Source organism: Chiloscyllium punctatum, chromosome 2 (genome assembly GCF_047496795.1).
Source record: "Chiloscyllium punctatum isolate Juve2018m chromosome 2, sChiPun1.3, whole genome shotgun sequence".
Lineage (NCBI taxonomy): Eukaryota > Metazoa > Chordata > Chondrichthyes > Orectolobiformes > Hemiscylliidae > Chiloscyllium > Chiloscyllium punctatum.
The window spans coordinates 111,362,170-111,388,795 of NC_092740.1; the positions used below are offsets into that span (position 1 = coordinate 111,362,170).

At 39.1% G+C, this 26,626-nt stretch overlaps 1 protein-coding gene across 25 annotated transcripts in view; it reads left to right on the top strand.

Annotated features, from left to right (window-relative positions):
* Positions 1–23,187, top strand: part of LOC140487787 (receptor-type tyrosine-protein phosphatase delta) — a 2,436,480-nt gene extending 2,413,293 nt beyond the window's left edge. For all 25 annotated transcript variants that reach the window (XM_072587053.1, XM_072587138.1, XM_072587046.1 and 22 more), the window contains 7 exons: positions 2,893–3,178; positions 3,876–4,054; positions 5,612–5,738; positions 6,386–6,511; positions 8,562–8,716; positions 13,984–14,119; positions 18,914–23,187. In XM_072587053.1, the coding sequence (XP_072443154.1) occupies positions 2,893–3,178; positions 3,876–4,054; positions 5,612–5,738; positions 6,386–6,511; positions 8,562–8,716; positions 13,984–14,119; positions 18,914–18,982 (1,078 nt within the window). In that variant the 3' untranslated portion in view covers positions 18,983–23,187. The remainder of the gene's footprint in view (positions 1–2,892; positions 3,179–3,875; positions 4,055–5,611; positions 5,739–6,385; positions 6,512–8,561; positions 8,717–13,983; positions 14,120–18,913) is intronic.
* The last annotated feature ends 3,439 nt before the right edge of the window (positions 23,188–26,626 follow it).

A 26,626-nucleotide genomic window follows, 5' to 3' on the forward strand; every position in this document is an offset into this window, starting at 1 on the left:
GGGTAAATGGCAGTACAATATGGATAAATGTGAAAGTATCAAATATGATACAACAAAATAGGAAATCAGGTTATTATTGGAATAGCTGTAATCTGAGAGAAGGGAATGTTCAATGAGGACTAGATGACCTTTTGCTGAAAGTAAGCCTGTATGTTGGCCTTCATATCGAGAGGATTCAAATACACGTTGCTGCAATTGTACAACCGTATATGAGGCTACACCTGGAATATAGCGCAGTTTTGGTCTCCATGTCTGAGGAAGAATGCTCCTGTGATGGAGAGAGTGCAACAAATGTTTGCCAAATTGGTTCCTGGGTTAGCAGCACTGATGTATAAGGAGAGACTGAGTCGGTTGAGATTGTATTTGCTGGAGTCTAAAAGAAAGAGGGGGCATCTCATAGAAACCTAGTAAACTATAGCAGAATTAGGCAGAATAGATGCAGGAAAAATGTTCCCAATGCTGTAAGGAGTCCAGAATGAGGAATCATAGTTTAAAAGGGTAAACATTTTAGGCCTGAGATAAGGAGAAATTTATTCACCCAGAGAGTGGTGAGCCTGTGAAATTCACTACCACAGAAAGTGGTTGAGGGCAAAACAGTGTGTTTTCAACGAGAGAGTAGATATAGCTTTTGTGGGTAAATGGATCAAGGGACTATGTGGGGAGGGTGGGATTGGGGAATTGAGCTTGATTAGCTGTGATCATATTGAATGGTTCGAGGGGTTGAATGGCCTACTTCTGCTTTGTTTTCTATGACAAGCTGAAAACAAATACACATTATAACATGTAATTATGGATCATGTGGAGAACTGTTATATTGCTGTAACAGTTAATGGATAATTTAATGCATACTTTAGACAACTAGTAATCATTAGCATTGAATGGGCTTAATTAGATTATGTATTTACGTATTACTTGTTCACAATTTTGGAATAATCATGTAAATGCACAAGTCAATATAACTGTTGCATAAACAGAATGAGGAATGTAAATATGCTGTGTTGGAAGAAACTGCAGTATTAACATGTAGCAATCTATATGTCTGTCAACCTATGTGGACACATAAGTAGATCCCAACTTCTCATTTCTGTTACTGAAGACTTTTAGTTTGATAATGTAATTTTGTGAATAGTTCAGTTCATTTTTCCCTGCACTCTGCAATTTTGCCACTCAAAGCCATTGCCTGATATTTGCACCAGTTCTGCTTTCTGTTCTACTTTTGGAGCTCCATAATTGAAAATCACTCACTTGTTTGCATTGAAATCCATTTACTACAATTCTATCCTTTTGCTGAATCAATTAGTATCTCTATGTAATTTGATGATTCCATTGGCACAGCTTTCACTGCTCTTGTCTTTTTATGATGGTCAACATGGACAGATATCTTTCTGTCCCATCACAAACGTCCATAAAAATGGTAAATGATTGAACTTTCAACACAGATCATGTGGGCCACTGCTGGTCACATCCTGCTGATTAGACTGGAGATAGTAAGGACTGCTCCCTGTTTATTGTCAATTATCTATTTATGACACGTGCTGTCCACAAATCTACGACTGTACTTTCTATATTGGAACAGTGACGGCACTTCAAAACTAATCAAAAGGTTCCAGAGAATTTTCGGTACATTTGCATCCTGAAAAATGCAATGATGATGAAATAACAAACTAGCTTTTTAAACAGCTCCATGCTCAAAATGATAGATTTGTATGTCAATTTCATTTGCAATAATGAACACTGTTAATCACTCTAGGTACAGCACCGTAGGTGAGAAATGCTATTATTTGGACTTTTATACTCATGTATACCTGAGTTCCTCTTGAGCTGGAAATGTTTGTTCAACTTTTTGACAATGAAGTTTTAAGCTTGAGATGTCACATCACAAAGGCTTATACTCCAGACTTTACAAAGCAAAGTCAGCAGCCAGATCTTCAGAGTACAGCCTTAAGTTGAAATAGAAACGTATTCGTAGATTAATATTTTGGTGATTTTTAAAAGCCAAAATGACTGTTAGTGTCACAATATTCTGAGGAGCCAATGAAATATGAGTATGACTTTTATTTCTATTCATGAGGTTTGTCAGCGCTTGTTTATAGTCACAAAAAATTGTATTTTTCCAGTCCGTCTTGCATGTCCTCCGTTCATATCTATTTCTAATCAAAGTAGTCTCAGAATACGAATGAATCTGGACAGAAGGTGACTCCTTTCAGACTCATGAGGAAAAAAAATCCTGATCAACAAAGATGATGTAGACCTTATCACTGCAAATGCTCTTGACTTTTCTTGTGTTTCATTATTGTGTTAAAACAGTTGCTTTTTAAACACCACTAAGAAGTAAATATACAAAAAATAGTAAAAGCATACTGCGCCACTATTAGCTTTCTGGGATAAAGTTAAAAGTGGAAAATATGATGGTTAAGAAAAACTATGCTGGAAGCAGATATTTGTGTTCGGACCTGTACTGGTTCATAAAATGTATTCATGGACTGAGCTCTGATAATGTATCAGTTTGAAACAAGGTATTTGCTTGCAGCAATGAGAACTCTGCATCAATCTCTGATCACACAAATGATACCCGCTGTTGTTAGGTCTGCTGTATTTCAGTACTCATTGGTGGGACAGCTGGCTCTCTGCTCATGTTAAAAAGGCTTTTCAAAAACTTGAAAGAAAAGCCAGAGTGTTTGTTAATATAGGAAAACCAGTTTTATATTTTCATCTGAACATTATCCAACAATTTTATATCACTGAGAAGTTGAGATCAATGGCAAAAATGCAAAATGTGGAACATCGCTATAGAGAAGATGAAATACAATTGCATAAATTTTGAGAACATCCACCTACCTTTATAAGGAACAGATTAAAACCTAATCTGTATGGGTTTCCCTTTTTTTACAGTGCTGGAGTTGGAAGGACTGGGTGTTTCATTGTAATAGATGCCATGTTGGAGAGAATAAAGCATGAAAAAACTGTAGATATTTATGGTCATGTAACACTAATGAGATCACAGAGGAATTACATGGTTCAGACTGAGGACCAATATATCTTTATTCATGATGCACTGCTTGAAGCAGTCACCTGTGGAAATACCGAAGTGCCAGCCAGGAATCTGTACGCGTATATCCAAAAGCTGACACAAGTGGAGCCAGGAGAAAACGTCACAGGAATGGAACTGGAATTCAAGGTAATGTGAAGGAAATTCCAGCTTGCACTCTGTTATACTCCAAAATTTCAAGCAATTAACTAGTTAAAGTTACTAATTGCTAAAGTAACTTAAGTAGCTCACGAAATTACAAGGTGTTAATTATACTTCTGTGGCAGTCATGTACTTCACAATCTCAAAGATTTAAGAAAGGATTTAATATTAACACACAAAGAGAAGTAATTATTACAGTATTATTCAATTAAGAGCAACTATCTCAACAAGTAAATCTATATCAAGAAATGACAATTGTAATTGCCAGTAATTTATGAATTGTTTTGATGATAATATGATAATGCTGGGACACAATGTTGCAATATGGGATCTCCAGTAAGGTGTGGTGGAAAGTTAACTTTCCCCCACTTCTCCCCTAACAATATACATCAGCTAATCTTTAGCCTCACTGACTGGGACTGTTAGCTAAGTCCAAATTACATGCTGTGGGCATGTGCTCACTTTGTGCTTGGTTGATAGTTATTGTACTTGGTTCAGAGGCAGAGGCAGCTTTCCTTCTTCTGGCCTTGACCTTTATTTCTTCCTCTGAGGCTCAGTTGTCACTGATGTCAATTGCAACAATGTTCAACTCCAGTTTTAGACTGAATGTTGTGAAATTGACTTGTATAAAATACCACTTTCCAAGTCTCAGGCAACTTTAACACTCTATTTTCCTTCCCTGCAGCGACTAGCCAACACAAAAGCCCACACATCAAGATTCATTAGTGCCAACCTCCCATGTAATAAATTCAAGAATCGCCTTGTTAATATTATGCCATATGAATCCACGAGAGTATGTCTACAGCCAATCAGAGGAGTCGAGGGGTCAGACTATATTAATGCCAGTTTTATTGATGGTTATAGGTAAGTGGACATATCAGTGGCTTTGAAGTGTGTACTGTTGTAGGTGGCAGAGTGTAACTCTTTGTCCTCAGTCACACTTGTGTATCTGTACACCAAAGAATGAAAGTGAATGAAATCGATATTGCCATTATAGTCCTTGTTTTGGAAATCAACTGGTTATTATTAATCAATTGATTTGCATTGATAGGGTCCCCTTTGTTCATTTGTTCGGGTGGATGTAATCACACATTAAGAAAATGGCATTTGCTTGTCAGCAATAAATTGTTTTGGTACAGTCTGCACAATCAAGAACAGATCAGTTGTAAAATAACAAATTCCACAATATGTAGGGAAATAAGCAATCCCAGGCAATAACCTTATTTTAAGATTCTGATGTTAGTTTTAATGCCTGAGATGAGATTATGTCTTAGAAAACATCTAATTATTCTCAACAAGATTTAAACTAGTCATAGAATTCACCAAAGATGAACTGCAAATGATTTTGCAAATGCAGTAATAATGTAATAATAATTATTTTCACACATCGATGGTTTGGAGTAGTTTATGTCCACTATGATAGTGGCAGCTGCCCCAAAATTAAATTAGAAAATATTTTTTAAAGGACAGTGTCATCTCAGAGTGTAACGTCTATCTTTTTATCTCTTTTTATTATTTTGAAAAGATTATTATCACTTCCAGATGATCATTATGATGTATGTAAATATGTTGAATCACTCAGTAAAACGAATGTGTTCTCGACTCCAAACCTTACTTCATTTTATGAAAATATGTCAACTTCATGCAGAATTGCCAAGTAAATATATTTTTAAAACAATTTCACATCCAGATATCATTGTTCTGTATATATTCAGGTTTCTACTTGACCTTGTTGCTCTATGATCACTCCTGAATATCGTAACAGTCTTTGTGAATCATATATTGATAGTGCAATAGACAAGCAAAAAGGACAAACTCACGAGCCACAGTCAGCCATCCAGGAACGAACCAACAACAGGATGATACAGCCCTACAATAAAAGCTCCTTTGTATGAATCTTATGCTACATTTTTATGGCCATTGGAAACAAATCTCAAATATCTTTTAATTCCATGTTTTATTACTGGGAAACACTGCAACACTGACACAGAGTTAATCTCTCCTCAGTAAAGATACACTTCCTATCTTGTCACTTTAAACAGCCCATTGCAAGGTTTTGCTATCCTCCCTATGAACAAATGTAATCAGGCAGTACTTATTTACTGAAAACATGTTGTGTAGAGTAAAGATATTTTTGTGCACAATGAGAGATTCAGTGAGATATATTTATTGCTCCTAATTGGATATTAATGGCTACAAAGACAAGGCTGTATTATTTTTCACACCTCGCAGAATAAATCTCTGCCCCCACTGGATTCTCTGAAATGTAAATATTATTGCATTCCTCAACAAGTGCACAGTAAATCTCAGCTGTGCAAAGGGTGAGTAAGTCTGCTAGCAGTTGACTAGTTTACCATATGTGTAGTTCAATGAATGGGAGCAGCATAACTACATGTTATGTTTGGTCTGTTTTACTTACAGGCAGCAGAAAGCATATATAGCCACACAGGGACCCTTAGCAGAGACAACAGAAGATTTCTGGAGAATGCTTTGGGAGCACAACTCTACAATTGTGGTTATGTTGACCAAACTACGAGAAATGGGCAGAGTAAGTGCACTACGCATTGCACGAGTACAAATTTGGATCGTGCATTATACAAATATCTACCCCAAGTAGTACCATTTAAACTTTGATATATTGGTCACAAAATATGTGGTTTAATAAGGCTTTTGGAATTATCCGTTTGTAATTACTAAAAATGCAAAGCAATAGCAGAACATGATTGGAATACTCCACATGATAAAAAGGAAATTACGCACATATTAAAATAAAGTGTTTTAAGCAAGATCTGAAATGGACTCTGATGAAAAGTCACTCCCATAACATAAGAAATCTTTCCCTTTAAAGTTCTAGCAACCTACTGAACAATTTCAGCATTTTCTAGCTTCCAACTACCTGCTGTCCTCATGACTACAAGATGTAGAAACTTCAGTGATTCAAAATCTCAGCAAAACCTAAATGAAAAGTCCTTAAGTGGCTAATTGACTAATTTCACCCTCAGTGACTTCTAGTCAACCACACAGCTTTGATTGGCTTGAGACCTCTGAAGGCGCAATAACTTGCAAGCACCACTGGAATTGTTTCACCGAGAGTATCGGACACATGTTAGAACACCAGGGGATCTTGAAAATGCTTAATGGACCACATAAAATAATGCGTCTCAATTCACAGTTGTTTTTGTGTTTTTTTCTCAGGAGAAGTGTCACCAATATTGGCCTGCGGAGCGATCAGCTAGGTATCAGTATTTTGTAGTAGACCCCATGGCAGAGTACAACATGCCTCAATACATTCTCAGAGAGTTCAAGGTCACAGATGCAAGGGTAAGGAATAATTTTCTCCTTTCGGTAAAATCTGCTATATAATACCCGTGTACAATCTACAGACATTTCACAATATAGTAATCTGTCAAACTGTGAATTTTATTACAGTTCAGCTATCATTTTGCCACAAGGCCTACTTTTAATGCCTTACCTGAACATCTTTGAAACACTGCCAAGTGTATGCTAAAGTTGCATTGGGCAGCTTGGTCTGTCGACATCTCTGACTCAGTATATATGGGTCACATTTGGCCATAGTGAACCTTACCAATATTCGTTACTCTAAACTTGGAATAACAGCAGAGCGTATGTTTACTGAAATGATAACTCTATCACAGAATAATATTGACTTATTGAGGCATCGTATTGTGGAAGATACAGCATTAAAAGTTCATGTTTACAAAGTGGAAGTCAACACATGTGTTGCTGTATAAAGGTAGTTGAGAGCTGCCAACTTAAACCAGTTCAGTTCATGTGGGAAGCTGAATCTTATAAGTGATTTAGAATAGACGGACATAGAAGACTACTGCAATAATACATAGTACAGGTCAGATCCTGTCTGCTGTATTGGTACTCACTTTTTGGAGATGGTTCTTTGGAAAAGATGTTCTAGTCTTGGAGTTATAATGATTCAGCAGGATGACACTTGGGTTAAACACTTTGTTGTTTGGACATTATTAAGCAATTTGATTTGTACAGTTGATATAAAATGTGGATGAGCAATGACTCTTCCCATGGTAGGAAAGTGTAGAGCAAAGTTTGAAAGTTTTAATTCTGCTGAATTCAAAATAAATACCTTTATTCCAAGGATAATGAGAATGTGAAATACAATTTTGCAGAAAGCAATTGATGTCAAGTCAGATTAATTATTTAAAAATGACTTCAAAACATAGTTGATAAGTAAGGCTTTGAAAGACTCATTGGGCCAAATGGCCTATAACCCTTAATAGCTGTAGCAGGTGACAATTATCTATTAATGTGTATGTTACAAACAAACCAATAGTGTAAAAATAATAGAATACACACAACATTGAATTTGTAACTGTTCAGACATGAAAAGTTCATGTTTTTACTACCTTAGCAATTTGGGAATGTTAAGAAAGAAATGCTGGAAGAAAGAGGGTGTTTGAACTCATCATTCATAATTCTATTGTAAATTGACTTGAATTTGACCTGACACACAACTTCTGAAGATAACTGTATAACAGACAACAATAATCATAATATTAAGGAAACAATACACTTTGCTTGATATCTGGCCACAATAACATCACCTATGTGATATCTGCAAGCTGAAAGGGTAGCCTGAATCAATACAGTCCAAATGATTTACAAATTATTAGTAATATTATAGTGACAAATTATTTAATTATTCAACTGCAGTGTACCACAAAGACTGGAATAGAAGTGGTTGAACTGATTTTATCTTACTGTTACCATTTAGAAACATCATTAGCCTTGAGTTTAAAACTTTATAAATTTATTTCCCTCCAGATATTCTTGGCTAGATACATGGTGCTAACTAATTATCTGATAAATATCACTGATCTTAAAATTCATGACAGTGGCCGTTTTTATCATGCTTTAGGAATGTTGTAATTTTTCATTCTCAATTTTATCAACATAAGCTTTCAATCAACTCTTTTAGACTTTATATTGTCGAGAAGATCATGTTTGTTGTTGTGAAATGGCAATATATTGTGAATAGAAAGCACCATAGGAAGCAGTCAGAAGATTAGCAAGTCAAGAAAAACAGCCATTAGAGCATTGGATCTGAGTGAATTATGACATGAATTTAGAAGCAGTCTCAGATTTATTGACATTAGTGCGTTACTTCAAATTGTCAAGTCTGCAGCTCAATCTTCGAGGCTGGTTTTCCTGTTAACTGGTATTGAAAAGCATAAAATAAATGAACCGCAAGCTCTGCTCTGACCATTACATTATGTGCACTGCAGTTTGTTCAGTTTATTCTGATTCCTCAGAGAATTTAATGAGGTGTGGCTCATTGTTTGAGTCCTCATTTTTTTTCTCTTTTTCAATGGTGACAAAACAGGATGGTCAGTCACGCACAGTGAGGCAGTTCCAGTTTACTGACTGGCCAGAGCAAGGAGTGCCAAAGTCTGGAGAAGGATTTATTGATTTCATAGGCCAAGTGCACAAGACAAAAGAGCAATTTGGACAGGACGGGCCCATCAGTGTTCACTGCAGGTGAGCAATCTTTTCAATGTTTTGCCTGTTGCTCAATGAAGGAAGAGGGACATTTAAAAGAAAAGATGAGCACATGTCCTGTAAAGTCAGTTTGGTAGCCCAAGCAACACTGAAGGTACTGCACAGATTAATTTTGATCAACTGCATAAAGGAGTTTTGAGTAACTGTGAGGTGGCACAGATTCAACAATTCATTATCAGCTTATAAAGTCTGTGTGAAATGAAAAATGCTTCAACTGTTTTGTGACTTTTGATAGCCTTTGGGTAAAACACAACAGATGCTTCAAAATGTCTCTCTGCTTTTATTCTGGGTAAACTGTGCATTTAACAAAATAGGGATAAAGAAATCAGAATCCAACTAATGGAGAAAGGCATTTGATGCAGAATTTTGATGTCATCACATGTTCAACAGTCATTTTAATAGAATTTAAACTTTTAAACGACACTGAAACATTCTGAAATTATTTTTCGTAACTGTGAATTTTTTGGTTGAATTATACTTCATTAGGAAAATGTAAATCCTGTAATTTTAACGACAGGAGTAAGTTTTAACATATTCATATTGCGCACTTCATTTGCAGCAGCACTACTCTACAGAGTCCAAGTCAGTATGAGCTCTCAATCTGACTCCCCCACCTTTAAAACCTTGCTCGATCCAAACATTCTGTGGTTTCTGTTCTCCGTTTCCACACTCCCAGCACCTTTCCCTTTGATTATCTAATAGTCATTCCCTTTTCACTTCTAACCACCAATCTCATGTTATCTTCCTCCATTGATGCCACAATTTGTAGTCCAAAGAACCTTCCACTCCCATTCTTTGAGCTGTCTTACTGCAAAGACCACTTCTTCCTTCATCTTTTCCCATGTTATATAAAATTGCCACAATGACAGTTGATTTTTCTGAGGTCATCCATCCCTTTTGGAATTTAGTGCATGGTTTTATATGTGCCTGATCTTATTGTCACCAACACTCCCCACTAATCCAGTGCTGGGAACTAGAGCATGGCTAATTGGGAGTCTTCTCTGTTCTTACCACCTGCCACTGGAGTATACAAAAGATTTTTCAGGTTGGCAATCATTTTGTCTCTGTGCTATTTATGAATATTTTAACTATCAGTCTTGAGGTTGGACTTGAACCCAAAACTTCGGGCTCAGCAATAGGTGTGCAACACACTGAGTGACAATACCCCCTTTATTCTGTTTGATTAACCCATGAAACAAATTATCTCAATTAACCAATGACTGTGCCTCAGAGGGACACTTATTCAAATAAAATTTACTGAAATCAAAGTGTTGTTTTTGGGGAGATGAGGCACTGCTGCCCCCAAAGTGCCCAACAGTTGACGAAAGCCTCAAATGTTCTAGTGCACCACCCATATTCCATCTCCAGGGCCAGGCAGGTGTGGGTGAAACCACAGAAGAAGGGCAGGCAGTCGATTGTGTCTCCCACTCACCCTCCAAAGACCTGCCTCCAACAAAAACCACCTTCTTGGACCTCCCATCCTGGCCTCTTCCCCTCCCTCAAGCTCTTCACCTCCAACTGCTGTCACAACATCAACTGCCTAATCTCTCCACCTCTCTCACCCACTCCAACCTCCCACCCTCACAACGCATAGCCCCCAACTCTCTCCACTCCAACCTTGACCTCATCGTCAAACTAGCTGACAAGGGAGGCGCAGTGGTAGTAGTCTACATCAAGGAGGCCAGACACCAACTCGCTGATACCTCCTATTACTGCCCCATCTGACCACGACCCTGTCTGTTACCACCATCATCTCCGAGATCATCCAACCTTATCACCCCAGGTGATGTCCCATCCACAGCCTCCAACTTCAAAGTTTCCCAACCCCACACTGCCCAGTTCTACCTCTCACCCGAAATCCACAAATTTGACTTGCCCCAGTCAACTGTCTCCCCTGTCCTGCCCCACTGAACTCATCTCCACTTGTCTTGACTCCATCCTGTCCCTCTTGGTCCAGGAGCTCCCCGCATACTTCTAAGACACCACCCACACCCTCTACCTCCTCCATGACTTTCGATTCCCTAGCCACCAAAACCTCATCTTCACATATCCATTCCCTCACTCATGTGTCCCCAATGAGGAAGGCCTAAAAGCCCGCCATTTCTTCCTGTCCTGCCAAGTCAAATAGTCTGCTTTGAATCTTCCCACTTCCCACAAACCAGAGGGGTGGCTTGGGTACCTATGTGGGTCCTAGCTATGCCTGCCACTTTGTAGAATATGTGGAACGGGCACACTTCCACAGTTACATCGGTACCGTACCCACCTTTTCCTCAGGTACATCGATGACTGTATCAGCACTGCCTCGTGCTCCCAGAAGAGTTTAACAGTTCACCAACTACACCCACACCTCCCACCCTGATCTGAAATTCACCTGGATCATCTCTGACACCTCCCTCCCCTTCCTGCACCTCCCCCTCAGTCGATTCCGTTCCAGGACTTCCCAGGTGTCTTCATACTTCAAGGATTGCAATTTCCCCTCCCCTCAACAATGCTCTCAATCACATCTCCTCCATTTCCTACACCTCTGATGTCATGCCCCACCCCACCAATCTCCAAATCTAGCTCATCCCTTCCCACCATTTTCACCTCCTTCAGTCAGACCCCACCATCAAACATGTATTTCCCTCCCCACCCCAATCTGTGTTCTGTAAAGACCACTCCCTCTGCCACTTCCTTGTTCGGTCCACACTCCCTGCCAACCCCCTCACCACACCTGACAGCTTCCTTTGCCGCCTTAAGAGGTGCAAAATCTGCACCCACACCTCCCCTCTCACCTCTGTCCAAGACCCCAAAGGATCATTGCAAATCTGGCAGAGATTTACTTGCATATCCTCAAACATCATTTACTGCTTCTGTTGCTCTCAGTGTGGTTTCCTTTACATCGGAAAGACTGGGTGCAATCTCGTGGAATCATTCAAGGACCATCTGTGGTCAGTATGCACCAATCAACCCCGCCTTCCGGTAATCATCCATTTCAACTCCCGCTCCCAATCCCCAATGACATGTCCATTCTGGACCTTCTCCACCTCCTACATAAGGCCACATCCAAACTGGAGAAGGAATATTTCATCTTCTGCCTCGGGGGCCTACAATCATATGGCCTCAACATTGAATTCATCAGTTTCCAAATCTCCCCTGACCCCCACCCCATTCCTAGATCCATCCTCCTGACTCGGCACCGCCCTCTTGATCTGACTCACCTGTCCATCTTCCTTCCCACCAACCTTTTCCACCCTTCCCACTGACCTATCACAGTCACCTTCTACCTGAATCCACTTATTATCATACCACCTATCTTTTCCCCAGCTCCAGCCCCCATCCCCCTATTTACTTCTCAGCCCCCATCCTCCTCTTGATCCTGATGAAGTGTCCTGCCCAAAACTTTGACTCTTCTGCTCCTCAGATGCTGCCTGACCTGCTGTGCTTTCTCCAGCACCACACTCTATTTTCTCTAGATCTGTTAATGACCAGGAATAGACCAACAAGGATGTCCTCTGCTCTCGCTACGCTCCGATAAAACTGGCTGGCCAAAACACAGACATGGAAGTAGCCTCTGGTTTTCTTTAAGTTTGGAGAGACTCGGTTAGATCTTCTTGAGCTTTCCATCAGACGTCAAGCCAATCCAACAGTGCCATAACATCCACCATTGATCGAACAAGGAGGCAGCTATCAAATCCATCCCAGCTGATACAAGGATGTAGTTCGATGTTGTTGTCTCCATTCTGATCTGCGCTGGCCATCTGTCCAATTGGAACTCTTCTAGTGAATTGCTGTGAATTATGGTCACTGGCCTCAAACTCCCCCACTGCCAACCCAGTCACCTGCCCTGCCTTATTTCCCAAGATTAGATCAAGTTTTGCACCTTCTCTAGTACGTACATCCACATACTGAATCAGAAAATTTTCTTGTACACACTTAACAAATTCCTCTCCATCAAGCCCTTACACTATGGCAATCCCAGTGTATGTTTGGAAAGTTGAAAATCCTCTACCATAACCACCCTATCATTCTTACAGATATCCTTACAAAGTTGCTTCTCAATTTCTTGCTGACTGTTGGGAGGTGTATAATAATACAGTCCCAATAAGGTGATCATCCTTTTCTTATTTCTCAGTTCCACCACTTCTCTGGTGTATTCCCGGGAATATCCTCCCTAAGTACAGAGATAATGTTATCTCTCATCAAAAATGCCATTCCCCCTCGTCCCTCATCCCCCTTTCTATCCTTCCTATAGCATCTGTACCCTGGAACATTAAGCTGCCAGTACTGTCATCCCTGAGCCACATCTCAGTAATTGCTATGATGCCCCGGTCCCACGTTCCCAACCATGACCTGTTCATCTGCTTTCCCTGTTGGGCCTCTTGCATTGAAGTAAATACAGTTTAATTTATCAGTCCTACCTTGTTCTCTGATTTGTTCCTGCTTGCCCTGACTGTTTGACTTGCTCCTTTTCCCAAGTGCACCTCTCTCAGCCTGATCTCTTTCCTCACCAACTTCCTGGGACCCACCTTCCTCCCTCCCTATCTCTCTCTCTCTCTCTCTCTCTCTCTCTCTCTCTCCCTCTCTTGCTCCCCCTTATTCTCTCTCTCTCTCTCTCTCTCTCTCCCCCCTTTCTTTCTCCCCTCTCTTTCTCTCTCCCCCCCACCCCCACCCCATTTATTAGTTTAGATCCTCCCAAGCCCCTCTATCAAATTTCCCTGCAGGTACATTCAACCCCTTCCAATTCAGATGCAATTCGTCCTTCTACCCCAAAAGAGATTAGGGAAGGCCTCTTCAAGCCTAGAAATTCTTTCAATATTGTTTGTAATTATCAAACTCCAAAGGAAAGTGTAACTAACAAAGATCACAATGATGTGTGCTTACTTTTACTGTACAGCTTCATTTTACCACCTTCACAGCAACATTGAAACCTTCTTTGTTTGATACTGAATGGGTTCACTTTATTGTTGCAGCACATTAAATAGAACCGCTTAAATTATAGCAATTAAAAATGAACACTGCCAGATAAGTTTGTCATGTTTTAAATGACTACATACCCAACATACTTCACTGACTCTTTATGCAATCAGATGTTTACAAAACCCTGACTGTCTGTTGTGTTAATAGGGCTTAGAGTAGCAGAAACATTCAGAAACACTGGCTGTCATACTATATTTAATAATTGTTTAATGTGTGGGAAGCCATTACCAGTGCAGTTTCTCAGCCACATGATTGTCGTTTAATTAATGTTCTTTTGCTCCCCACAGTGCTGGCGTTGGGAGGACTGGTGTTTTCATAACACTAAGTATTGTGTTGGAAAGAATGAGGTATGAGGGTGTTGTGGATATCTTTCAGACTGTCAAGATGCTAAGAACACAACGGCCAGCTATGGTGCAGACAGAGGTAAGCAAACAGTTCTTAAAGAATTAAATGCTACTATATTCTAATTTCTATAAGCTCTCTATTTAAACAGCTTCCATTCCAAGAAAATTGCGGCAACCTGTCTGATCACAATCCTTTTTGGCAAATGAGTTAAGAAAAAATGTTGTTCACTGAGGCACACAGACAGTTATTTGTGAATGCGATGCGAAAGGAGAAACTCCTTTTATATTTTGTGAGATGATCATCCTTCTGCTAGTACTCGAGAAGACAAGTGGCCTATAAACCCCAGTGCAATTAGCTATTTACCACCATCAGCCTTAGTGAATTCTGGCAGTTGTATTTGGGGTTCCAGATGGTTTCACACATTGTTGTGGAGGCTAGTCCCAGGTAACACACAATATTGATGTGGCTTTTGTATCAGAGAGTGGAGGGATGCCAACTTGTAAGTTTCTGTATTGATATAGCAAGTCAGCACGTGCTGTGAACTGATTTACATATCAGATAATGATAATCCCTCTGCCCAACTACAAAATGGTTTGGGTAATGGAATAAGTGGAGAGATAAAGTAAAATTCTATGGGTGGAAATCCAAGTGAATGATGAAAATGATTTGAAGTGAAAAGATCCACCTAAATATTCAAGTTCATTTATAAAGCCTATCAATTCAATTGTGAATGTTGAGCAAAATGGAAAACATGAGGTGGCTCAAATAATTCTGTTTGGATTAGTTTGCAAATTCTCGAGCACAGCTAAATCTGAACAACTCCCATTGAGCAAGAGCAACAGATTCTATATTTTGACACCATTTACCAAGTACTCTAGCTACCAGTGTGAGTTAGCACTTTCATTAGCTGCTACATGTTTCCACATTTCCATTGTGCTGGCATCAAATGTGCACAGCACTCGTGAAAGCTGCGAACTCATCTTTAATTATTTTCAGGGTTGGTGGAGTTTAGTTTTGCCATTTGATTGCTAATTGAGAGTGGCTCTCTGTATTCATAACAGTCTGCCACAGGCCATTCACTGAGCTGAGCTAGAATGAGAGAGACCAATTCCAGGGGGAACGAGTTTCAGTTGTGAAAACAGATTTAACAGGTTGGGACAATTTTCCTTTGAGAAAAGAAGTTTGAGAGGAGATTTGATAGATGTATTCAGAATCCTAAGGGTCTAAGCAGAGTCGATAAGGATAAATTGTTCCCATTTGTGAAAGGAAATAATGCAAAAGGACACACCTTTAAAATAAATGGCAAAAATAGCAAAACTTCTTCATGTAGGACCTGGAATGTATTGCCTGTGAGTATAATGGAGACAGGTTCAGTTGAGGCCTTCAGAAAGGAATTAGAATATCATATGGAGAGAACCAATATATGGGATTATGGGAGAAAGCAGGAGAGTGGCACAAATTCAGAAAGCTGGTACAGACAAAGTGAGTCAAATGGCCTCCTGCTGACCTGTAAAAATCCTGTGGTTTTGAAATGTGACTCAGCTATTATAATTTGAAGTGTATGCTTTTGATCTTTTCTTGGGGAAGTACATGGCATTGAAAATATTTAAGCTCATATGTTTAATGTAGCCATGTTATCTCTGAACAAATGGAACAAGATTTCCAATCTGCTCTGAGGAATTCCCAAGATTTCAACTCCTCAACTGTTCCGCACTTTGAAAATTTCTCACCCAATGCTCATTCGTGACATATACCTCCTTCCAAGTGCCAGCAGAAAAATGAAAAGATTTGTGGTTCCAAAGGGAATGCTTTTGTGATATTTGAGATGTTAGAGTTGCTGGCTAAGCCAACATTTATTGCCCAGTCCAATTGACCTGGAGAAGATGATGATGTGAACCATCTTCTTGAATCTTTGCCATCCATGCTGTAGGTAGACCCAGAATGCTGTTAGGAAGAGAATTCCTGGATTTTGACCCACCACCATGGCAAAATGGTTCCAAGCCAAAATGCTGAGTGACTTGGTGGGGAACTTGCAGGTGATAGTGTTCCCACATATCTATTATCCTTCTCTTGATTATAGTGGTTATAGGTTTGGAAGGTCGAGACTAAGATGTTTTGGTGAGTTATTAGTGTGCATCTTGTAGATGATACACACTGATGTCACTGTGTATCAATGATAAATGCATACTGAAGGCAGTGTATGTGGTGTCAGCCAGCAGGCTGCCTGGATGAAGTCAAGCTTCTTGAGTCTTGATTTGGCTACACTCCTCCTAAAAAGTGGGGAGTACTCTGTAAGACTTTTGACTGGTGTCTTGTTATGGACCGATTTTGTGGAAATGGGAGGTGAGTTAGTTCCTGCAGAATTCTCAGCACCTCCCCCCATGATGTTGTAGATGTGGGGTGCTTTGCAAATGCAAATTGCTAAAATTTCTGCGCCTGGCCAATAATCGACAAGTAAAATACACATGGTGCTGAAACTTGGAAATGTGGTCACCAACCTGCATACTTATCTAGATGGACCCTGCCTGGAAGAACCATCCCTGAGCTGGTACTAGTCTGACAGACTAGCTGTGGGGATCATCTTGTTTGGTTTTATCTTCAGAAGTGGAATGTTCTGCTTGGAGTTTTCTTTGCAGAGCTGCAAATAAAAAAGCAAGCTCGCATATGTGAGTAGCATTCTTTGAATGGAGCATCTGAGGTACAAGTCCACCTGCCTGGCACACCCATTCTGATTGTCTTCCTCACCCCCGTCTGCAGGTATGAAGATGTGTCCACAGCTGTTGAAAAGTACAAGCAGTCACAAATAAGAAATGTAGTACCAGCTTAAGAAACACATTAGGAGATGCTCACAGAGGTTCAGCAAGTCTGAAATAATGTTTAATTGTGGTTAAAATTTGGCAGGTGTATTCTTTCTGAAGATTATTTAAGTAAGATTGTGCATTTGGGATGCAGTGTTATTTACTTTGGAGTTAAGTATGAAAAATGATAGTTATTGAACAAAATTTTTTTTAATTGAACAGTGTAATGTATTGGCCTGAAAAATGATCCCTGGTTTCCACCTGTGATTACAATGATGAGTACTACATACTGAACTGCTACAATTTGTCATTTTTCTGTCGGTGAAAGACACACTGAAGCTATTTTTAATCAGTCTTTGGTAATTCACTGTGCAGGTTTTGTGTTTACATAAGACATAGCTTTTCCTTTTCCAGTCGTCACTGATAATAATGTCACAACACACGTTAGCACGTTAGCACCTTAGCAATATTCCTGCCACTTAAAAAGAAAGAGGTTGAGCTGGAGAGACTCTTAAAGGGAGTAAGTTGGACAAGAACGGACCAGCTTCTTTGGTTCTGTGCATGTTTGGCAAGTTGAAATTCTGCTGCGTTTTCTGATACAGTATAGTCTTTCCTTGGAAGTTCCAATAACTTGCATGTCATGCTCCAGTTGCAAGAATGGAGATGTCACAGCCGAGTTTTAGTCCCTCATTCCCAAGCAAACTTAATTGAAGAGTGCAATTCACTCAGTACCCTTGTGCTGAAGGGAAGAATTAAATGCATAATCTTCTGAGTCAGGAAAGCTTCCTCAGTTGCCAAAAGAAGCACTCTTTACAGACGGTGTATAAAAGCTGGGAAATCGCATCCCACTGAGAAATAAATAGGAGTAAAAAAAGAAAACTGTAGTCCAACTACCCACCATAAAGTCACTAATCTAATTTTTAATAATTCATATTCACAGTTCTGTAAAAACAACTAAAACAATATACCAAAACATATCTGATTTTGACTCATAAAAGATTTTTGTTTTTACATGACTTGATTCCGTAGTCATTCACCAAGAAATTTGCTTATACAGTGTCCCTGATTATCCAATTTCCTTCAATTTTATTGGGAGCTCATAGGTCTCAAATTCCTAGATCAATTTAAGACAAAACAGCCAAGTGCAAGAAATCTCAGTTACCCAAGCATGACAGTTGAGGATAGATCTGATAACATCATATTTCCCACTTAACCCCTTTACACAACGCTTCACCCAGGAAAACAATAATGCAGGCAATGTGCAATCATGCTGCAAAGAAAGTGAATGTAAAATGAGCTTGGTAAATACTCTTAATCAACTGCCCAGTGTTTAGAAGGAGAGAATATTATAACGCAGTACAGGCCCTTTGGTCCTTGACATTGGTTTCACAGGTCGGCACAATCTGAAGCTCATCTAACTGACACTATTCCATTTTCATTTGAAATGATGACAGGATTTTTAAAATATTAATGTAGAGGAGTTTGGATGCATACGCGGGACACCATTCGTGCATTCTTGAAGTGCACGTCTTAAATTCACCTTAGCGTTTTCTTGGAGACGCTTGTCTATTAACTCTTAATGTGTCTAAAGTAGGAAGGAGGAACTTGATGCAAATGTGCAGATGTTTCCATTGTTTCAGCGCCCTGGCCAAAATGCAAATAAAGAATTTCAAACGATCATGAGCATTTTCGTGAGTAATTCACTGAATAATGCAGAGTTCAGTTGTGATACACAGACCCGACCCAAAGTTCAATGGTGTTTTACAATGCATGGTTTAAAAATACTTACTGCTGACAATTAATTGTACGAGAAAGGGACACAGGTGTCTTTCTTCCAATGCAAAAGGCTAAAGACTATGGAACTGCTTAGTCTCAGATATGGAAGCCTTCTTCGATAAAGCATGGACTACGTGCATTCTGGTAATGCTATTTGTTCAGAGCAGTCAGTCAGTGCACCTAACTGCACTCACTGAACGAGAGTGCACTCACTATGTTAAACATGAAATTTAGCTGCATCATTTACTGTACTTCATATTGTTTTATTGGAAGTTAATTTTCTCTTGTGTCTCTGCAGGATCAGTATCAATTCTGTTATCGAGCCGCACTGGAGTACCTTGGAAGCTTCGATCACTATGCAACGTAAAACCTGATCCACCATGGATTTACAGTAGGCCATTTAAGATCCAGAAAGCCTCTTCTGAGCCATACAATGTGCTTGAGAAGTACTACTTACTCCTAGCTCAAGATAAATTAGTTGGGGTGGGAGGGGGGAGGGAGGGAAATTTAAAAAAAAAACTATTCCAGGTGGACCAAGCATTGGCAGTTTAATAACCTAATTGAAAAGAAGAGGAGAATCCTTTCTGATGTGTCATCAAAAGGATTTTTCAAATAACTCAAGGATTCAACTTTGACTGAAATGGGGATAAAACCTGTTCTGGAAGGCAATGATTGTGTAAAGGATTACCACAGAACTGTGAAAAATGGATTGCAAAGATGAACCTTGAGTACTGTATCTACAAAAGAATGAAAAATGTAATGAAAAGGCCAGTTCCTGACTTGAGAAACTAGTTGGACACGTTTGCTTCAACATCACCCCTTACCACCATTTGCTCATACTGATTATTAAAAGGGAGGGAATGTTGAAATTACTGATTTAGTTTTTTAGTACTGTAATATACTGCTGACCTGTGCTTCATTTTTAACTGTGTAAACTTCTTTCCCTTTTTTAACAAAAGTTTATCATTCAATGAAGTGAATTTAAGAAGTTGCTTATTTGTTCATATTTTTTTCAGACTGTAGCTTTTTTTTAAGCTGTAGAAATTATGTATGTATCTGGCTGTAGAAACGGACATAATTTGAATTTTTCAATGCACATTTTTTGTGCAGTCCTTTTTATTTATCTTACCACGTAACGGTCTGATTGAGTTTTTCATTTCAGTGGGAGTTATCTGTAGCAGTCAGAGAACAAATAAATCAACAAAAAAACAAAGTTAAGTTCAAACAAGGGCCTTTATGGAATCAACAGGGAGGCGCAAAGTATAAAACTGCTGCTACTGAATTCCTCAGATCTTCCGTATCAAGAATTTTAAGATGTGGTTGAATAGCTTGCCAAATATGTTACTAGCACCCTCCATCCGAATAATAATTAGTTATCTAGGTTTTCTGTCATGAGATGGTGAGAAGTTAGTGTTTACTGGAATGCACATCAATGAATTCAGTAACCCATGTTAATAGGTTCTTATGGTGTCCTGAAACACATCCTTACACATGTGCGCAATAAATTGCATTATATATAAAAGAAGTCTGAAACCTCTTAGTGTGGGAAGTGTTTTTTTTCTCTGCTTTATAATGACCTTGCTACATCTGGCATTAAATGCAAATACATGAAATAATCACAGGGTCAGAAGTAAAGTGGAGTTGAAATTTAATGTTTAGTTTCTTTAAGAGGAAGGAAATTTTACATGGGGTGTAGATTTGGAAGGTCGTTTAATTGAAAATATTCCATAGTTTCTATAAGAAACTAAATTCCATTTTGCTGTTTGACTCCAGTTCAATTTTCCAATCAATATGCAAAGTTACTTGAGTAACATTGCTAATCGGATGTCTCAGAGTGATTCAGTTGCAAAGAGAAAGTGTTACTCCAAAGCTGGGAAAATGTTATAGCTTGGAATGAAGAAGTCTCAACCTGTAGCACATGATTAAAGGGCTTCAGAATGACTGAAACTGCACACCCTTAATGTTTACTATGGGTTCCAGGCCAGAACATGCAGTGATAGAATGCACTGGCAATAAAAGGAAATCTGACTTAAGCAGCTCCAAAATACCTTCAATGTGATGTCTATATCAGAAATAGAATATACTCAAACTAAACAGAGAGGGTTAAAAATCACACTTCTAAGATTATCCTTCCCTTTATTACTTCAAATTGTAATATGTACATTCTTTCATCTTTATATTTTATTTCTGAACTGAAGCACTTGGTATATTTCATTTCTTTCAATACCTTAACATTATGATCATCATTTATCAATAAATGCCATATGTAATAGATGGCCCTATTACAGTGCACTGCAGAGATAAATTACATGCAAATAGGAGGAGGTGGTGTGGTGATTAAATCATTCGGTGAGTAATCCAGACACCTAGACTATTGGTTGAGGGATATGCGTTTGAATCCAACCTTGTCAACTGGTCAAATTTGAATTCAGTAAAAATTTGGAATTGAAAGCCAGCCTAATTGTAAACATGTAACCATTGTCATTCCAATCCCTGATATCTTTGAGGGAAGAATATCTGCCATCCTTACCTGATCTGGTCTAGCCTTTCTTGACTCCAGGAGAAAGCGAGGACCACAGATGCTGGAGAGTCAGAGTTAAAAAGTGTGCTCTGGAAAAAGTACAGCCCCCTTTCCTCCTCCACATTCCTGATGAAAGGCTTATGCCCAAAACATCGACTCTCCTGTTCCTCGGATGCTGCCTGACCTGTTGTGCTTTTTCCAGCACCACATTCTTTATTAACTGCAGGCTCACAATAATGTGTTTGATTTCTTAAGTAACCTCTAAAATGGCCCTAACAAGCCAATCACTTCAAGGCAATTAGGGATGGGCAGCAATGCCCTTATCTCACTAATGAAATAAAAAAGTGAGGAAATGATAGTGTCAGAATGCCCTACTGTCAGACAATGTACCTCAGGTGTCTCACCTGGACATCGGTCATAATCAATTTTTTATGTATGTGTCCTTGATACAGTCACTTTTGCAGCTTTGAACTTCTTGATGTGTATGAACCTGCATTGTGCCTATTGTTTTACTTGTTGGAGTAAATGCAACAGTGATGTAGGCCAATCGGTAATGTGCTGCAGGCTATATGCAATAACAGCAGTAGGAAAGTAGACAATTAGGTAGAAGACTATCAAGACATCAGTATAGTGGAGAATAGACAATCTATGAGGCCAGTCATGCTTTTTTTTAAAATTTTGCTTGTTTGACCTACAAGAATCAAGAAATCATGCAAAAGCACTTTTTTTCTCAAATAAGAAAGCTGACAGAAGGCTACCTCAGAATGGAGTTGGAGCTGCAAGACTTTATATCATCTTGTTGCATCTCTTCACATGTTGTTATATTAACAATCTATTTGTTCCTGTAAAATTCAAACCATCACCTCATAAGAACTACCAGCTTCACCTCAATCAGTATTGTAGCCTGTTGCTGACGTTGCCAAGTATAACTGTTCATATCTGTGTTCAGTTAATGGTTATTCTTTAAGAAATAAAGTACCTGTTTTGTACCAAGAGCGATTTGTCAGACCTTTCAAACATGCTGAGTGAGAAAATTTCCAATTGAGATTCTATTTGGAATGCATTTCTTTTTGCCCAGAGCTAATAAAAAATGTTGAAATATTTAAATTGAAAATCAGAATGTTGGTGCCAGAGGAATCTACAATAAAAGGAGTAAGCTGTCAAGAATGCCCACTGTATTTGTTCATTTTCTAACTTAGCTTCTCATTGATGTGTGTTCCTGTTTTCACTTGCACTCTCCCATTCCAGGATCACTCTTTTATTAAAACCTCCTGCTCTGCAAGTTCCTATATAACTTGCGGTATGATATGTTGTTCTTCCCCTTAAAGCTGACAAGGTGCTATAATTATTTAACCTTTATTCTATGTAGGCAATACATGCATATATAATTTTTGATTAGTTGCATTTAAATAAGTAACATTTGTGCAAAACAAGTATATTTTAATTTAGCTAATCTTCTGCAGATTATTTCCTCACATTTGCTGTTGCTTTTTGTTAATGAACCATTTTACACAAATCTGAAGTCCTCCAGGCAGATGTGCACTTTTCCAAAACTTTGTACTATGCACTGCCCTAGTGATTCTACACACCCACATTACATGCTACTTGGACCCTTGTATAACTTGTGCATTCGCTCTAGTTATGTATATAAATAACACAAACTTAAAGGAGAAAGGTTGCTCCAATTTTGCCCTGATACTCCAACAAGTCCCTCAAAGGCTTTAAAATTCTATCATACACATCTAGTTCCGTGACTCTGCCATTCAAGCTTGGAGTGTCTTGGTTTTTTATTTGGAAGTAACATTGTGTTCACTGCTCTCATTTGAATGCATAGATTGAACAAAACAAGATGTAAACTGGCTTGTTCAAAGAATCATACAATTACCTCTACTCAGTAGTTAGCATAAATGTTTTACAGATTGAAAGGTGTGCTTTTTATTTTCTTACTTAGGTTACATTGGTGGCAAAAAGTCTGTAAGAAAATCAGTTCTTTGCTGACACAAGTTCCATTTGTTACAAATGAATTCTAATAAAAATATCAGTGTTATGCACCAGTGGTCTTTTTTATTAAGCTGTGAGGCAGCTTGCATATTTTTATGCAGCCACAGCAGGGTTTCTTGCAAAACTGTTTAACATTTAGTTAGTCTCAGTGAGATATTACAGCTGCTGTTTGAGGTAACAGCATCTAGTCATTTTGTTGAGCACACATGCCTCAGTTCTTACCACCCCACTATTCCTGCAATAAGAAGAAAATATTTTTTGTTGATGACAGATTCAGAAAGATTCAATAACTTCAACCAAGGGTCTATGGATAAAAGGCAGCAAGATTAAGTTCTGAAGGAAAAAGATTAGCTTGTAAGATGTGCGTGACCTCTGACTTGCAAATAATTGGTAAGGTCTGCACATAAGCAAAAATCCAAATTGATTTTGGTTAGGATCCAGGAATCAGCAGAAACTGGCTATAGAGCAAGGCAAAAATGGAGAGCATTGACCTAGTGATGCCTTTGCTAAGCAATCAGCCAGACCATCTACTTACTGGGCCAAGTTAGTTTTACAAGGTATTATCCATCTGGCTGAGAGGAAGAAAATGCTAATCAGAATTTTTGGTATTTTAAGGGTCACAATTGAACAAACACCCAAAGATTATAGCCCCTTTTTAACTCTTGATGGAATGCAACAAACAGTATCCACTATGATCAAGTGATGAGACTCGGCGGCAGAGTAATGTAAGATCTCATAGGAGACCAACAGAAAATAAAGAATTGGGGAACAGAGCTTGCCAACATGCACATGTAATTATTTTTATGACACTGGAAGCAAACACTCAGTTAAGCACTTGAGCCTGTTCCATTATTCAACAAATGCATCAGTGATTTGCAATCTTATCTCCACCTACCTGTTATATTCTTTTAATACCTTTAGTTAACAAAAGTTATCGATCTGAGTTTTAAAATTTAATAACTGATCAAATTTGCGTTGCTGTTAATAGAAGAAGGTTTCAAGTATCTACCACCCTTTGCATGTATAAGTGTTTCCTAACTTCGCTCCCAAGCTGAATCATATTTAATGATTATTAAACAAACGCACAGGCATTGTTAGATTGTTAAATAAATCTAGCTCATTATTAAATTTAGCACTGTCATGTCCCCATGTTGTGTCTATATATTATGATGCCTGTGAGGAAACCTTTATGACGATTGCGATTCACCTCATTGTGACTTTTACACGAACAGAAATCAAATATAAATGAACAGCCAAATGATTTTTCAAATAAAAAGTTAAATCTCACTTTAAATGTAAGTTCAACAGAGTTACATCTTATATAACCAGAGGCATTCCCTTTCTGTTTGTCTAGCTTGTTGTAGCTACAGAGTTCCACTGTGCTGTCTGCACTTACACTGGTTCATCAGGAATCCTATCTGATTTCATCTTCAGGTCATCACAAGATACATTTCTACAAACCTCCTAGCCCTTGGGTCATGATAATCCTGACAGTGTAGCTTTCCATGATTCTTTTTAATCAACTAATCAATAAAACAGTTTGGCCACTTCTGGTACAATATCCAGTTCTTCACTTTTTCAAGCTATGCGCACAGCTTTCCAGCTTTTCAACCTTTTCAGTCAGCTCGAGCTGTATCTCAATAGCCCTTGTCACCTTTTCTGCAAAATAGAAAAATTGATCTTTTCCTGCTGCTTCCCAAAAGGATTCTCTCCGTTCTATTTTTTTTTGTCTGTGACTGCTTTAGCTTGGTGTCTGCAGCTGTCCTCAATGTCTGCATTTTTTCTTTGTATCCATCAACCATTTGGTTCCTGTATATTATATTCCTTCTGCTGTAGGTCAAGGTTGCCAAGTCACATGATCCAGTGTTATGTATGGTACAAGAACATTACAACTGATCCCTTTATAATCAAAGCAAACTCTTACAAGTCCTCGTCAAACATTCTTGAAAATAATTATATATTCCAGATAATAAAAAAAACAAACTTCTCTTCCTGTAGTGTTTCAGGGTCAAATTCTAGGTTTTTAATCTCTGCAGGAAACTTTCCTGGGCAGAGAAAAAGTTTACTACCTTTCTGTTATGTGACCACAATCAAATGGGTTATGCTGCATCCAGGACCGTTCATTATTGTATCAATATGAAGCTCAATGAGCAATTTGATCTTTGCTTCCTGAGCTTTCCAGGGCTCAGCAAGTCATCCAACTAAATAGACACAGGAGCAAGCCTATCCAATAGAGCAAGAAATTCCACTCATTTCTCAAGCCAACCTGTGACCTCGTATCAGTTGACTTTCATGACATGCAAACTGTCAGTACATGTCCACATCATTATCTCTTCTTCTCCCGAGACCCCAGGACCTAACAACGCATTACTCCGGCTCCAGCATCTGATCCTTCCTCACCACTACCAGAAAATAATTCTCTTTTCCTCCAACGACAATCTTTCCAAATCACTGAGCATTGATCCTAAAATAGTAGACAAATAAGAGAGTGGAAGAACACAGCAAGCCAGGCAGTGTCAGGAACTGGAAAAGTCAAGGTTTCAGGTATAACCCTTCTTCAGGACCAGATGTGGAGGAAGGGGGTGGTATAGTAAAGAGGGGAGGGTGGGGTGGGCACAGGTAGTGGGTATCACCTGGTTGGTCAATGGAAGGGAAGAGGTGAGGCTGGGGGATGAGTAAGAAGGCGATTTGAAATTTGCGAACTCAATGTTAGGTCCTCCGGGCTGTAGGCTGCCCAGGCGGAAGATAAAGTGTTATTCATCCAATTTGTGGTCTGATTCACTGCCACTGATTAACATTGAATTCTTGAATTTCAAATAACCCTCCCACCCAACCCCCGGCTCCCTTTTCAGCCCCGCCTCCTCCATTCCATTCCACCTACTGACCCTTCCAGTGACCAACCGGATTTATTCCTCCTATCGACCAACCAGGTTGTGCCCACCCCACTGTGTGCACCAATCATTACCACACCATTCTGCTACTCTCCCTACTCCACCCCTCTTTATTTGTAGCTCCCCCACTTTCACATCTCATCCTGAAGAAGGGTTATGCCTGCAACATTGATTTCTTCACTGCCTGATGCTGCCTGACTTACTGTGTTCTTCCAGTGTCCTGTTTGTCTACTTTGGATTTCAACATCTGTAGTTGTTTTTATCTCAATCCTAAAATGGCAATTGGTTGCAACCTCCAACTGGGCAGGGAGATCAGAAAAAGGATGTTGTGTTGGCATCTTTCTCTTCAATTTGCAGGACCACCATGTCCACAGCAATTCTGGGTTCTCTTGCACATCTGTGTAAATATCTTGGCCTCATGCTTCAAAACACAGCTGGATACGGACACAGCAGTACAATTGAGTCCTGAAAATTATGTAACATATTCAATTTGTTGCAACACAGTTGCAAGGGGTTATCTGATTCCTCCTCCCAGTCCTTCACTCTGCATAACAAAGTTTGTGCTTTAAAAGGGAGATGTTTATTGCCAATGATACAG